We start from the raw sequence: 14637 nt of genomic DNA, 5'->3' as shown, positions 1-14637 counted from the left end.
AGGATAGATGAAGTCAAAAAATCAACTTTTAAGTTTTAACTTAAAAAAATTAATAAATAAATAAATAAATAAATATATATATATATATATATATATATATATACACACACACACACACACGTGCCTAGACGGGCAACTGTTGATCGCTAATATAAGGTTGGTTTGGCATCTTCCCCGCGCATCCTGCGCTAGGCAACACCAATTGACTCCCGCCCATTAAACCCTACCTACGCTACCTCATCCCCACTCACCATACCTACTTCACTTGTATAAAAATTCCAGAAATTGAAATTTTTTTGGAGATTATACCCGCACCCATATCCTTTCCTCCCCTCACCTTACCTTACGTCACCAAATGAAAATATCTAAAAATTTGAAACCTTTTTGGAGATTATACCTTACCACACAGAACCACCCCACCTTGCCATAGATTTATGGCCAAATTTGTTGTGTTATAATCATATCTGTGACCAAATTTATCTTTAGTATAATTATCTATGACCGTCTAATTATGACGATATGTAAACAAGTCACTAGCATTTGTTATTTGTGATTAATTATGATCAAATTTATTTTGAGAGTGACTAACTGTGATCAAATTTTCTACGATATGATTATTTATGATTAAGTCAATCTTAATTGGGATGACATGTAACCAAGTCAAAACCACATTTAACACATAATTGGTCATAACCAGTCACAATAAACGTATACTTTTTGACAATTGATTTGTCACTATCACCACCATTCCCAACACCACCAAGAACCAAATGTAGCAACGGAAACATTTTCATCTACACCACCACCAACAACAAAACACTCATAGATCAAAAAATCACCGTCATCATTTGCAAAATACCAACAACTATCCCAAAAATCTAGCTAAACAATAAATCTGATAAAAGAACCACCTACAACAACAGAACCATCGCTGCCTACACCACCTACAGAATCATCGTCAATAATGACTTGTTCGATTTTTTTACTTTGAGCTCAAAGTTGTATTTCAATGTAATTAGGTGTACAACTTTCTGTAAATCTTTTTTCGTTTCAAATAGTTGCTCCACATATAAATTATCAATATCGGAAACCCACACGCGAGGAGTTAGAAAACGATTCACTTGATCCAGCCACTAAGGTCCCACCCCACTCATGTCTCTACCGAGTTAAAGCGATCAAATCCTCATTTGTAAAAATATTTGCATTTTCACATTCGCTGTCGTGAACTACAGAAAGAATGTTGTGCTCAACTATCTTTGGAATAACTACATCATTTTCATGAGCTATCTCCACCATATCCCAAAAATCATTAGCATTGTGATCTCCTCCATCCGATTTTACTTGTTCACCTTTGACGACATCCTTCCTCACTAAAGTCAAGCAAAGAGGAGTCGTGTGCTTATTGTTTAATTCAAACAGATAATTCACTTCAGCATTAAAAGAAATCGTCATAGGTGAAATCGAAATATCCGCACGCTCCTTGAATTTAAATTTCAGTTCCATGTCATATTGAAAGGGATAAACATTCAACTTGTTCTATGAATCATTATAGAGTTCTGCATATGATTTAACATTATATGTCAGAATAAAATTTATCGTTTAAAACGTACAATAATTTAATGAAAATAAAATTAAATGTGCCTATTTATACTTACGGATGGGACGAGATTGATATAAAAAAAATTCGATTGTCGCATTAGATGAATTTTTCTGTTTTTAAAGTTTAAGCAGATGAAATATGAAAGTATTTTTACGCACATTGGAGTAAACAGATCAGAAAAATTAGTTGATTTTGATGTTTTAAGTGTGTAGTGTTTAGTTTGAAATTGTTTACTAAAAGGATAGTAATATTTTTTAAATAAAATCATCTTTTGTAATTGTATAATGTAGTTAAGGATATTTTTATCCTTCATCATAGTGAAATTTTAATTGTTTGATGAGCCCATTTTTAAAAAGTGTAGGTCATTTAAAAGTTCTACCAGTTGGGTTATTTGGTTTGGAGCCAAACTACCCTCCTTTTCAAAACCTCCATCTCTTTCGCGCCGTCATCTCTCTGTCGCCGTCTCGCTCTCTACTCTGATCTGTTGCAATCTTCCAAAACCTCCAAAATAGTAAGTCTCTCAGTTGTCTACGATCACTGTTATTTAATTTTCAGTTTTCGATCCGTTTTTTAATTTATTAGAGTTCAGCAAACTCGGGAATTAAAATATATGTTTGAGTTATTATTTTTTTAATTTCTCATTACGTTTATGGAATTATATTGATAGTCTTGTGGATTTCTTGAATGAATAGGCGGATTCGTGGAAGTCTTGTTTTTCAGATTTTTTTTTTTTTTTAAAAGTGATTTATGTCGAGTGCGTTTAATAAGGTTTTGCTTTGTAAATTTTTTATTTAATTTCTGGCACGTTCATCTTTTTCTTTGGCCTTAAAAAAAAAAAAAGAAAAAAAAAGAAAACTGAGTTGATTTTTTATAGTCTGATTATGAGAATATTGAACGGCTATTATTTTTTTATTATAATATTAAACGGTTAATTTTGTTTCTTCTAATCTGATTATAAGAATATTAAACGATTAATATTTTATTATTTTTTCTTTCTGTAATTTTTGGAGTTAAATTCGAGGATTTAATCATTTATGGCACTCGACTTTGCAATTTACGGACATTGTTTAGTATTTAGTATTTGCTATTTTAGTGATATTTCATATTTGTCTCTCAAGAGTGGGGTCTTCCAAAATAATTTGTCAGCTAAACTTCACTAAATTTCCAACTGTTTATTTATGAAGAGGGAGCTGTAATTTTGAAATGTCACATGGATCTTATCAACCTTTTTTTTTTTTTTTTTGGGTCCTTTTCCCATCTTGCCTATTATCAAGACTTTGACTTGTATTTGAAAGTAGTCTTTATTTTGAAGTAATACCATAATAGTAATCACCTCAAACCTTTCATTGAGCTCAGATCTTTCTTGGATAGGCTATATTAGTTCGGTTCAAGTTCGCTTACTAGAGTTGACTTTGCAAATGATCAATACGGAAAGCAATGGTAATGGAATGGCTGTTGGTGAAACTGCCAGTGCTGCTAATGATAAGCAACTGCCTGCTGCTCTAAAAAAGACTGCATTGAGAGAGTTGCAGAATGAAAATGTGAGATCAATAAATAAGCAGCAAGAGAGTTCACCATTTGGAGGGGGAAGACCAAGTGGTAATGCGATTAAGGTCTGTGGAACAAAACGATTGACACCAGAGCGCCCATCAAGTTCTAGTCATCTGTACATGGCTTGTAATGGTGCAAACGAGAATGTCATGAATGCCCGTAGAAGATTTGAATTTGAGCTAGGGAGGGGAAGACTTCAGGATATGGAAAAATATTCTGATAGTCCTCAGTTAAGGAATATGAGCCAAATGCTGCAGGAAATTCCACAAAAGGAAACTCATATGAAGGAGAAACATATTCATCTTATTCCCGTAGCTTCAAAAAATCAAATAGCTCCAATGATGACTTTTTCAAGTGGTGGACCATCGGTTCCTAGTTCTCTTGGTAAGCGAAGTAATGTCTCACAAGCTCCTGGATCTGATAACCCTAAGGTTTCGTCAGATCTTCCTCACAAAATTGATTTGAAGCGAACCAATGAGCAACTAAGAACAGATCGGTTCATTCAACTGCACAAGATTTTGGAACATCTTGAAAAGACTAACCCGAAAGAGTATATTCAAAGTGAGTTCTTGTGTTGCTATGAGTTTCTTTGTTTTATATATTTATGTCTAAGCTTCAATTGTTTGACAATTTCGATTTTTCTGCTTTTTTTTTTTTTTTATGTGATTTACACAAGAGCTTTTGAATTTGTCCCCTGCTGAGCTTAGTAAGCACGCTGTAGAGTTGGAGAAAAGAGCAATCCAGTTGGCACTAGAGGAAGGTAAAGACAAACTGAATTTTGTGGCATTTGCCTTTTTTTTTTTAATCGCATTTGCCTCTGAGTATATGCATTAGATTATTTAAATTACTGCATTTAGATGAATGGAAAAGTGGATTTTATATAATTGGAAGATATGCACAAGCTATATTTTGTAACACATGTTGGATCACTAGAGGACAAAATGCTCACTGTAAATATGGTACATTGAGGATATCATAATGGATGTAGAACCATACATGAAAGGAGAAAATAAGAATTGAGGATATACCCTAACAAGTAGAGGTGACACCATATAAGTAAAGGAAGGTCAAATTAGTTGGATAGGGCATGTCTTGAGTAGACCTAAAGAAATTCCCATTGGGAAAAGTAATGCATTCTCAGTGTAACGTGTAAGAAGAGAGACAAATCAATTAGATTGACTCGTCTTGATGTGGTTGCAAAAATATTTGTTTTCATGGAATCTTTTAATAGAAGTAGCATTTGGTCAAGCAGAGACCGAATTTGTGTTTCATTAAGGGAAAAAACTTTGTTGTATCGTAATATGTCGCATGGGAACCCAAAATTGGTGAATGATTAGTTTTGTTGATGTTAAATTTCAGTCATTATCGTTAAAAAATTAATTTATTTCATAGAGTAGAAGGATTTTCTTGTTTGAACATTAGGAATGATTATTATTTAGACTAAATGGATGACTTTTTAATACATTTTTTTTTTTCCATTTATCATTGCTATTAATTGAAGGTTTATAAGTGATTGGGAATTGCTTTTTATGGTGCTACCAAAGAAACAGGGGTACTTACGGTATTCTTGCATGCTTTTGGTACTTTTCCTCCTTAAAAATTAGCATTTTGGAACTTTGCACACTTGATCTCCTAAATGTAATGCCTGCTTGGCACAATCGGCTCTGTACCCAAGATTGCAAACAAAATTTATTGGCCAGAAGCTAGCATGTGACAATCATATCAACTGGCAACATTTAGCTTTGAGAAGTTACTTGCTGTTCTGAGTCATCGTGTCTTTAAGAATGGATGCACTCAATTCTGCATCACATATTGCTTCACATCAAATTCGTTCACCAAATTGTCACTCTAGTAAAAATATCTTTTCAATTCTGAATATCCTAACTTAATCGGTCTTTGCAAGAGCTTTTTTCTTTGCCAACTGCATCACTGCCGAGGTTTTCTGTGAAGTTCCAGTAGCTTGGAAAAGTTTGTGGATTCATTCTTTCTTTTGCACGCCAGTTTCCTTGTTTAGTCATTGTTCATGACTTACATTGACTCAGCATAGACCTCTAGGGTGAGTAGGCTGAGTGAGTTACAGTCCTCGGAGCTTGCTACACAAATTTATCTCTTTCAAAGAGACCTCAAACCTCCAATTTCATTGCTCCATTTTTGGGCTTTCTGATTTTTGATTGTTGTTCAGTATGTCTATGATTCAATTAAGGAAAATTTAGAAGATCCATGCCAAAATTAATTTTTTGGTATATGGATGACTATCTTATCGCAATGATATGATAATGTACCATTGAAAGAGATTATGAGTTTGGGTTGAGCTGAATGGCGATATTGGATATGTGTAGTCAACTCTAAATGATAAGACTTAGCTTGTTTCATATTCAAGATGTGGTCTCTTGATGAATGTTATTTGTTGATAATATGGATTTATTTGATGAGACTAAAAAGGGGTTAAGTTATGGGCTAGAGTTTTGGTGTTCATTGGAATCTAAATAAACAAATTGAGTAGAATGAAAACACAATATAGCAATATCACTGTTATAGTAGGAATAAGGCTAATAGTGAAGTTGACATAGAGGATAATGTTGTCCCATAAACCAATTGTTTTACGTATCTAGACCTGATTATTAACAAGGAGCAAGGAATTATATAGGATTTAATAGATGGGGTAAGAGTGAAATTCTGTATGATAGAAAGATCCTTGGTGTTAGTTCTATTGTCTGGTATGCTTTACAGTACTAAATATTGGATTGTCAGAGGACAACATCCTCTTAAGATGAACGTAGCTGAGATGAAGATGTTAAGATGGATAGACATGTGATCATATTAAAATGGATGAGATAAGAAATAATAATATACGCCATCAAGTGGACGTTGATCCAACTGGGGATACGACTTAGGTAGTTGGGACATTTTTTGCATGACCTAAAGAATTCTATAAAAGTAAAGGGAAATATATTGGGGAGGGTAGACCAAAATTAACACGATCTGTAGTAGTTGCTAAGATTCTAAATTTTTTTTAGATCTTCTGATACATGCAGCAATGATGGCACTAGCTCATGCAAAATGGTTGACAAATCTACTGTTTGAAAGATAGTAAAACAACCAGAAATAGTTACTGTGTTTGCATAGGGATCCTTACGTCTTTCCATTCCATTTAGGATTAGGAATAGGTGTAATAGTACTGGACGTTGAAACTATCACAAATATAGAAGATTGGAAGTAGAAAGGAATTCTTTACAGCACATAGGATGTTATTTTGGCATGACCATGAATGAACCAGCTGCCTCTGCGGTCAAATGATATAGTAAGAACATCCTATCCACAAACACTACACAGAGAGAAAGGGGTCAACGAAAATTATGGAAATGCAGTGTCAAAAATATTCCAAGTGATGACCATCAGAGCACGTCTCCACTAAATCACTTCATAACTATTACTGAGAAAACTGGATTCTATAAGAAAATACTTGAGCTAGAAAACAGGAAGGACAAAAGTTTGATAGCAAACAACCCCCTCTATAACTCCCCATCTAGAGGGTGCGAGCAAAGATTCAAGTATCCAAGTATTCTGCCAAAGCATAACACAGCATAAGTGGATAAGCCTTTGTGAACTCTAGGTTCATGTTAGTTTTCTCCTGCCTCCAGAGTTGGACATTGTACTTCCACACCGTTCATGGATGGTTTTTTTTGGATTTATATTTGTCATCTACATACCATTCGATCATGAAGGTTAAACTAGGTCATCCAGTTCTAGACATGCTGATCTTTGGCCAGTGACTGCAAGTTTTACCAAATCACCATTTACATAGGTTAACATGCCTGATGATGAGATTAAATCATGAACTAAACAGGTATGGCTCAATTTGAAATTATGCAAGCATTGACAGGGTTAAAATTCGTCTGATCTTTTGAATTATATTTTAGTCAATACGGTTTTCAGTATATGCTGTGAATATCATAAAAATGCACATAACTGTCTCGATTTAATGGGATAGAAGAATACCACTGCATTCTTAGTACTTTTTTTCCTTTTGGCTTGCAGGAAAAGAGATGCAACGGATGAATGCACTCAACATTTTGAGAAGGTCTGGTAAATGAACAACCCATCTTCTAAACTCAACTCTGGCTTTCCAATAAATGATTAGTGGTAGAAGTCACTTGTGGGGCTGAAGCACCTTTAGGGATTCATCGTGTAGTTCAATTTGACGTAGCCTTAGACAGAAGCTGCTGGCTTCTTGTACTATGCTGCAAACAATTTAATAGCTTAGCTTCTGTTTTCTGAACTATCATTTTGAAAACTATTATAGTTACTCAGGTCAAATTGTTCTGTATTTTTTCAAATCATCGATCCTCTTTAGGAAATATACAGTTTATTTAAGTTAGCAGATGGCTTGAGTTTTAGATTTAACTGTTTCACATCTTTCCTTGTCTTATTTAGTTTTCTATTATAAATCTATATAGATATTTGTTGAGATTATGTATATTTTCATAAATTGACATGGTTGAACTAGCAATAAATTGTGGGTTGAACATTTTGCTTAGTATTTTTGTTGAAGTACGCCCTGTTTGGCTCCCTTTATTTATTATTATTATTATTATTATTATTTTCAAATTTTAATGTTTGGAATAGTGATTTTTTTGAAGAATGTGTGGTTGAAAAGATGGAAATTTTTTTGACTTACGTGTATTATTATTTTATGAAAGATTTTGTGGTTGAAAATATAAAAGAGAGGGGGGCCAAATAGTAGTCCGTGTTATAAATTTTAGATAAAAAAGTACTCGAAAATCACAATGTCATGTAACTGAATTTTCTATTGGTTGTCTTCAACTTTCACATATCTTTTCCGAAGAAATATTTTTCATATTTAGGCAAGAAAATATATTCTTAAACAGTGATTTGATATCATTTCAATCACACATTCTTCAATAAAATAATGTTAAATGTAAATCCATTTTTTTAACCACGCATTTTCTATTAATACACTATTTAAAAATGCATTTTTAGGAATATAATGTTATTCAAACAAGGACTTAATGTTTGAAAACTAATACAATGTTACGAGTAGGCTTGGATGAGGAAATCCCCCTAGTGGTCATTGAACTTTATAGAAAATCTCTTAGGGGGTTATCGAACTTTAATACGTCCCTGAATGGTTATTGAACTTTGTTGAAGTTCCCCAAGTGGTCATCGGACTTCAAAACGTCCTTATATGGTTATTGAACTTTGTCGAAGTTCCCCAGAGAGGTCACTTAATATTGCAAATTGGGACCCCATATATAACTAGTTTAGTGACCTTTCAGGGATTTTTTTGCAAAGTTCAGTGATCATTCATTAACATTTTGAAGTTCGATGATCTCTTAGGGGACTTCGAAAAAGTTCAGTGACCATTCAGGGATGTATTGAAATTCGATGACCTCCTAAGAGATTTTCTACAAAGTTCAATGACCACTGGGGGGATTTCCTCGGGCTTGGATAGTAGATTGATTCTAGTCTTGAAACTGTAAACTTAGCCAAAGAAACAACCACATCATGCTAGATCATTTTGTCACTTATTTTTTCCTGTCACTATTACATAAACATTTATGAGATATTTATTGAATTACCCCTTTGAACTTCGTGGACAAATAGAGGCTTTGTTTGGGATAACTATTGTTTTTGCTTTTAAGGAAAGAGTTTTTGAGAAAAATATGTTGGGCCAATTTAGTCCGTGCTTAACAATCATTATTTGAAAATTCAATTTTCTACATATTTATTTTCAATTATACATTCATAAATTAAATATTCTACACGTAAATTCAATTTTTTTTCGTATTTTTAAACATACATTCTTCTAAAAATTACCATTCAAAATATTGTTTTTTCAAATAATGACCATCAAATAGGAGTTTACCTGAATAACTCTTTTAATAAGATTAAACACTTTTCGAAAATATTCAATCATGATCAAAAAATAACTTTTTGATTTTTTAAAAGTAATGCTAAAAATGCTCGAATTACCTTTTGACATCATAAATCTTCATGATTTCTAGTAGAGATTTGGTAAAATAGTTATGAAAGTAAGACCAAGGAGATTACATTGCACTTTTTAGGAATTAATTGTTTCAATGGTCACTGAACTTAAGTTCATGTCTTTGATTGGTTATTAAATTTTAAATTGTCTAGTTTTGGTCACTAAAGTAAGGTCAATGTTTTCAATTTCTCACTGAAGTTTTAAATGTCAAATTTTAGCCACTGGATTTTGAAAAATGTTCTACACTACTTACTATAAACTCGACATTTTTCAAAGTTTAGTGTTCAAAACTCGACATTTTAAATTTCAGTGAGTAATCGAAAACATGACCTAATTTCAGTGACCATCGGAACAATTAATTTCACTTTTTAGTGAACCAAAATATTCACAGAGCAAGAAAATTGTGATTGCAAGTGAAAATTTTCAAATACTTCCAATATCATAATTTAGAGTTAAAAATAAAGACTTTATTGAATAATTCCTATAATTTTCTTATACGTATCATTTCTTCTTTCTAAAAGTAAAGGTTTCTTTTATGTGATTACAATTCAAAGCGATCATTTTTGATCTAGGTGACTGTGAATTTATTCAATAATTAATCAAAGAGTTACTATCACTTGATAAAGAACACTATTTTTTGGCTAATTAGCACAAAACGTCATTACCTTTGGAGGTTTTTGTGGATAACGTTCCTACCTTTCGTTTTTTGGCGGAGAATGTCCCTACCTTTACCATTTTTTGCGTAGAACGTCCTTCTGTCAATTCCCCGTTAAAATGTTCCGTTAAATCAAATAAAATGGATCTTTTCTTTTTAAAATGCAGGGGATAAGATCGTCCATTCAACATTTTCTTCACTGTGTAATCTCTCCCACCTCTTTCTTCTTCAATTGTTCAAGAAAAAGTAGAGTAACATGGAAAAAAAAACTTGAACAATATTATTTCATTCAATAAATTAGGGAAAATGACGTGAGAATTACTGAATTTCTGGTAGAAAATATTCATGACTGCTGTAATACTGGTTGTTCAAAATATTTTGGAATGCTATATGAAGAGAATGAATATGTGGTTAATAAAAATGAGATGTCCATCCTCATTTTGTGCTTACGAAGGGTGTAAATAAGAGGTGTATAATTTTGAACAGCTGGACAGAGATAGGCACTTTTTGATTATGTGACATTTTCTCTTCTCCAAACTGGATATCCAGAAATGAGCACTCTTTAATTATTGTCAAGTACTCATTTTACTTAGTTTGGTTATTGAGCTTGGTTGTTGAGTGCTGATTTTACTGCATTTTGTTATTGAACTTGGATGTTGAGTATTGGTTTTACTGTGTTCGAACTAGGTGTTACAGACATTCAATTGCAGGGATAAACAGAATTGTATTTGGCTGCAGTTTAGACAGGTTGTTTGGCTCAAAATACGTAGGGACGATTTGCACAATTTTTAACAAAGGTAGGGATGTTTTGCTCAAATAGAATGTAAAGGTAGGGATGTTTTGTGTAGGGACATTGTAAGGGTAGGGATGTTTTTCACAAAGACAATATCAAGGTAGGGATTGTTATCACCAATTCAATTTTATGCTAAAATGGGGGAGAAAACACGTTCATATTTCATCATCTTCTCCACTCCATCACATGTATTGTCCATTTACAAAATCATACTTTGATTGGCCTTCTCACTTTACCTCTTATTTACACCCTTCGTAAGCACAAAATGAGGATGAACATCTCATTTTTATTAACCACATATTCATTCTTTTCATATAGCATTCCAAAATGTTTTGAACAATCAGTATTACAGCAGTCATGAATATTTTCTACCAGAAATGCAGTCATTCTCACGTCATTTTCCCTAATTTATTGAATAAAATAATATTGTTCAAGTTTTTTTTTTTTTTCATGTTACTCTACTTTTTCTTGAACATTTGAAGAAGAAAGAGGTGAGAGAGATTACACAGTGAAGAAAATGTTGGATGGACGATCTTACCCCTACATTTTAAAAAGAAAAGATCCATTTTATTTGATTTAACTGAACATTTTAACGGGGAATTGACAGAATGACGTTCTGCGCAAAAGATGGTAAAGGTAGGGATGTTCTTCGCCAAAAAACGAAAGGTAAGGACATTATCCACAAAATCCTCCAAATGTATGGACGTTTTGTGCTAATTAGCCCTATTTTTTTAACCAGTAATGGTTGCGATCAATTAGAGTTAAATCTCTATATATTAATAGTTTTGGGACCAACAAAAATCTATTAATCTAGAAAATATTAAATAGTTTCTAAATTAATTTATTAATTTATCAATATATTCCTTATTTTCTTAAATATTGTACCTTTGTAACTTCATGGTATATTCATGGATTGGTTAGTTCCTATTTGGAAGGCTACAACTTCTCAACGACAACAATTTCTACTCCTGCTATGTATAGCACATTTTAACAAAATTCGATGAATTGTGGTGCATAAGTTTAACAATTCCATGTTTTCGTTTAACCTAGTAAAATTCATGAATCTACTTTATTATTTATTTATTTATTTCTCAAAAGTTGATCGCAAAATGTTTAATGCACTACATTATTCCATTTTAAGAATTTTTAGCCAAGCATAAACTCTATTTAAATAAACAAAATAAATAGTAACACAACATATTTACCATAATTTTTTGTGCAGGGAAAATCATAACAGAACTTCTTACCAAAAAGTTATATATGAGATACAACGTAAGATAAATTTCAAGAAGAAATAAATTATGATTGAGTCATATTTTTGAAACATCATTTATTTGAATCATAAGCATTATTATATTATGTAAGGTGTATACAAATTTTATTATTTATCATCTTATAATTTAACGAGTTATATTTAGATCAAACTAGTCAACGTTGAACATGCATTGCACGTTGTTATGAAAATACTTTATAAATACTGTAAAAGTAATATTTGAATATGCATGAATGTTAATTAATTTAAAATTAATACCAAAGAATATCTACGTGATAATAAATGTTAAATCGTTTATTTAATTTTAAATTAAATAAAAATGGATATTAATTAGCATATTTAACGTGAATAATGAAATGCATTCTTGAATGTGAAATTTTAATTAACTTATAATTATAATTAATAACACTAAAATGCATACATGAAGATAAATATTAATTAAATGAATGTGAATGTTAATTAATTGAGAATTAATAATAGGGTATTCATATATCAATGAAACCACGAAGATGAAATGAATTTGTACATTCAAATTTACAATCATGGTAAGTAAATGATTAAATAAATTAAATGCATATTGAAAAACGGAAAGTAAGATGTTATTAAAATAATTGAATTATAATAGATTATCATATATTATAGATGTGAAATTCTAATTAACTTTTTATTAGAATTAATAACACTAAAATGCATAAATGAAGATGTATATTAAATGAATATGAATGTTAATTAATTGAGAATTAATAATAGGAAATTGATGCATTAATGAAAGCACACAAGTGAATGAATCTGTACATTCAAATGTACTTGTACATTAACGGTAACTAAATGGTTAAATAAATTAAATACATATTGAAAAATGAAAAGCAAGGTATTATTGAAATAATTGAAGTATAATATGACCAGAATCATCCAAAAATTGATTCTCACTTGATGTGATATATAGGGCAATTATATTACCACTGTAACATTTAATTACTAAACCACATTATAGTCACACCACAGTTAAAATATATTTTCAATAATACACCACAACAAATTTATAATTATACTCTTAAGACAATAAAAACTAAAAATGCAAAACAAAATACAATATTATAGTGCATTCATCCTCCCAATATTACTTATCATATTTCTCAACTATTTCTGTTTTAATTAGATCATTTGATTCAGTATCAACCCAAAAATGGTCTCGTCGGAAAAAAAATTGTTCTATTGAATTATTTGATTAGTCCTATTGAATGATCATTATGTTCTCAGAAAACATTTGGGGTGGGGACAATTTGGCATAATCAGGGAATGCATGGATAAATTGATTGGAAGGGTGGTTCTAGCGTGCAAATCTGTTGCTGAAGATAGGTTAGTCGCTAAAGAAGATGTGCCCAGCATCAAGCTTGAGATTGAAATGATATCAAGTCTTTCTGGGCACCCTAACATAGCTCATCTCAAGGTCGTTTATGAGGAGGAAGATTATGTGCAAGAGAGGAGGATCCTTAATTTATTCTAATTAGTTCTTAATTCATGAAACCTATAGATTAAGAAACAAAACCAAATAATGTAATAACACCATAGAATATAAATACATGTATCGTGAGGAAAAGAAAATTATTTTTCTTGTCGTGAAAGAAAGCAAAAGTCATCGAAAAAGCTATAAGCAGTTAGATGTTGCAAAAAAGGGGGAAAAATGAAAAGAGAAAGAAAAATGAAAAAAATTAGGTTTTTGTTTGTGGTGTGAAAATAATTTATTTTAGGCTAATTATATTTTAAAATCCTAATTATGTAATTTTACTTAAAACTATTTAAGTAAATAAGAAAAATACTAAAAATTGTGGTGCATGTAATAAAAATTGTAGTGGTAATATAATTATCTTTTAATCTATTATAGATAGGGTAATTATATTCACACTGCAATTTTTATTTCTTGCACCACATTTTAATTATACTTATGGTTCTCAATCTTTACTCTTTATAGCATTTATGTCCCTAATGATTTTTCATGACATTCTTAGATTCAAACATTCAATTAGTTTACACATTTTATATTTGATAAAATTTATGCTCAAAAAGTTTGTAAAAGTAGCGTATAACAACTTATTTTTCATTATATTTTAAAAAATTAATAAATAAAAAGTACGAAAAAACTATTAATTAATTGAGAATTAATAATAGGGAGTTCATATATTAATGGAAGGAATAATGCTATGTAGCCATGTTGGGTTGTAACTTCAGTCTAAATGACACTAAATGATAAGTTAAATGAAAGGTGGAATTAAATGACTCATTTAATTTTATCTATTAACGCTACCTACAATTTCAGTGAGACTAAATAGTATTACTTTAATAAAAGCACACAGTGAAATGAATCTGTACATTCAAATATACACGTGCATTGATAATAACTAAATAGTTAAGTAAGTGCTTATTGAAAAACAAAAAGTAAAGTGTTATTGAAATAATTAAATTCTTGATGTGATATTTAATCTATCATAGACTATAGATAGATAAGCGAAAAAAAAATTTATTAATTAAATTGTTCATTTATCGAGTAGTATAATTATAAAATTAATCTTTTCTATGCTTATTAGAATATACCAGAACAATGGTATTGCTGATCTATTAATGTAACAAATTTGGTACAGACTTATGTGCGAATCCCAGATGGCCTATCTTGGCACACATTTCAAGGTCATTTTAAAACTTGGCAGAATCTTAACAGTCCAAATGCTACTCGGGATAAACTCCAAAACATGGATAAGGA

The 14637-nt window shown here is 31.2% G+C and overlaps 1 protein-coding gene across 2 annotated transcripts; it reads left to right on the top strand.

Annotated features, from left to right (window-relative positions):
• Window positions 1-1967: 1967 nt before the first annotated feature.
• On the top strand, window positions 1968-7534 carry LOC111397534. Of its 2 annotated transcripts, none has more exons than XM_023024515.1 (4): window positions 1968-2111; window positions 2972-3712; window positions 3828-3911; window positions 7190-7534. In XM_023024515.1, exons 2-4 carry the CDS (start codon window positions 3019-3021, stop codon window positions 7243-7245), a joined length of 834 nt encoding a protein of 277 aa, XP_022880283.1. In that variant the 5' UTR covers window positions 1968-2111; window positions 2972-3018; the 3' UTR covers window positions 7246-7534. The 2 variants fall into 2 exon arrangements, with proteins under 2 accessions (XP_022880283.1, XP_022880285.1); XM_023024517.1 differs by having other exon boundaries at window positions 1975-2111; window positions 2957-3712.
• Window positions 7535-14637: the final 7103 nt, after the last annotated feature.

This window comes from Olea europaea, chromosome 7 (assembly GCF_002742605.1).
Source record: "Olea europaea var. sylvestris chromosome 7, O_europaea_v1, whole genome shotgun sequence".
Taxonomy (NCBI): Eukaryota; Viridiplantae; Streptophyta; class Magnoliopsida; order Lamiales; family Oleaceae; genus Olea; species Olea europaea.
Note: the sequence above shows the minus strand (reverse complement) of the source record. Positions and strands in the feature narration are given on the sequence as shown.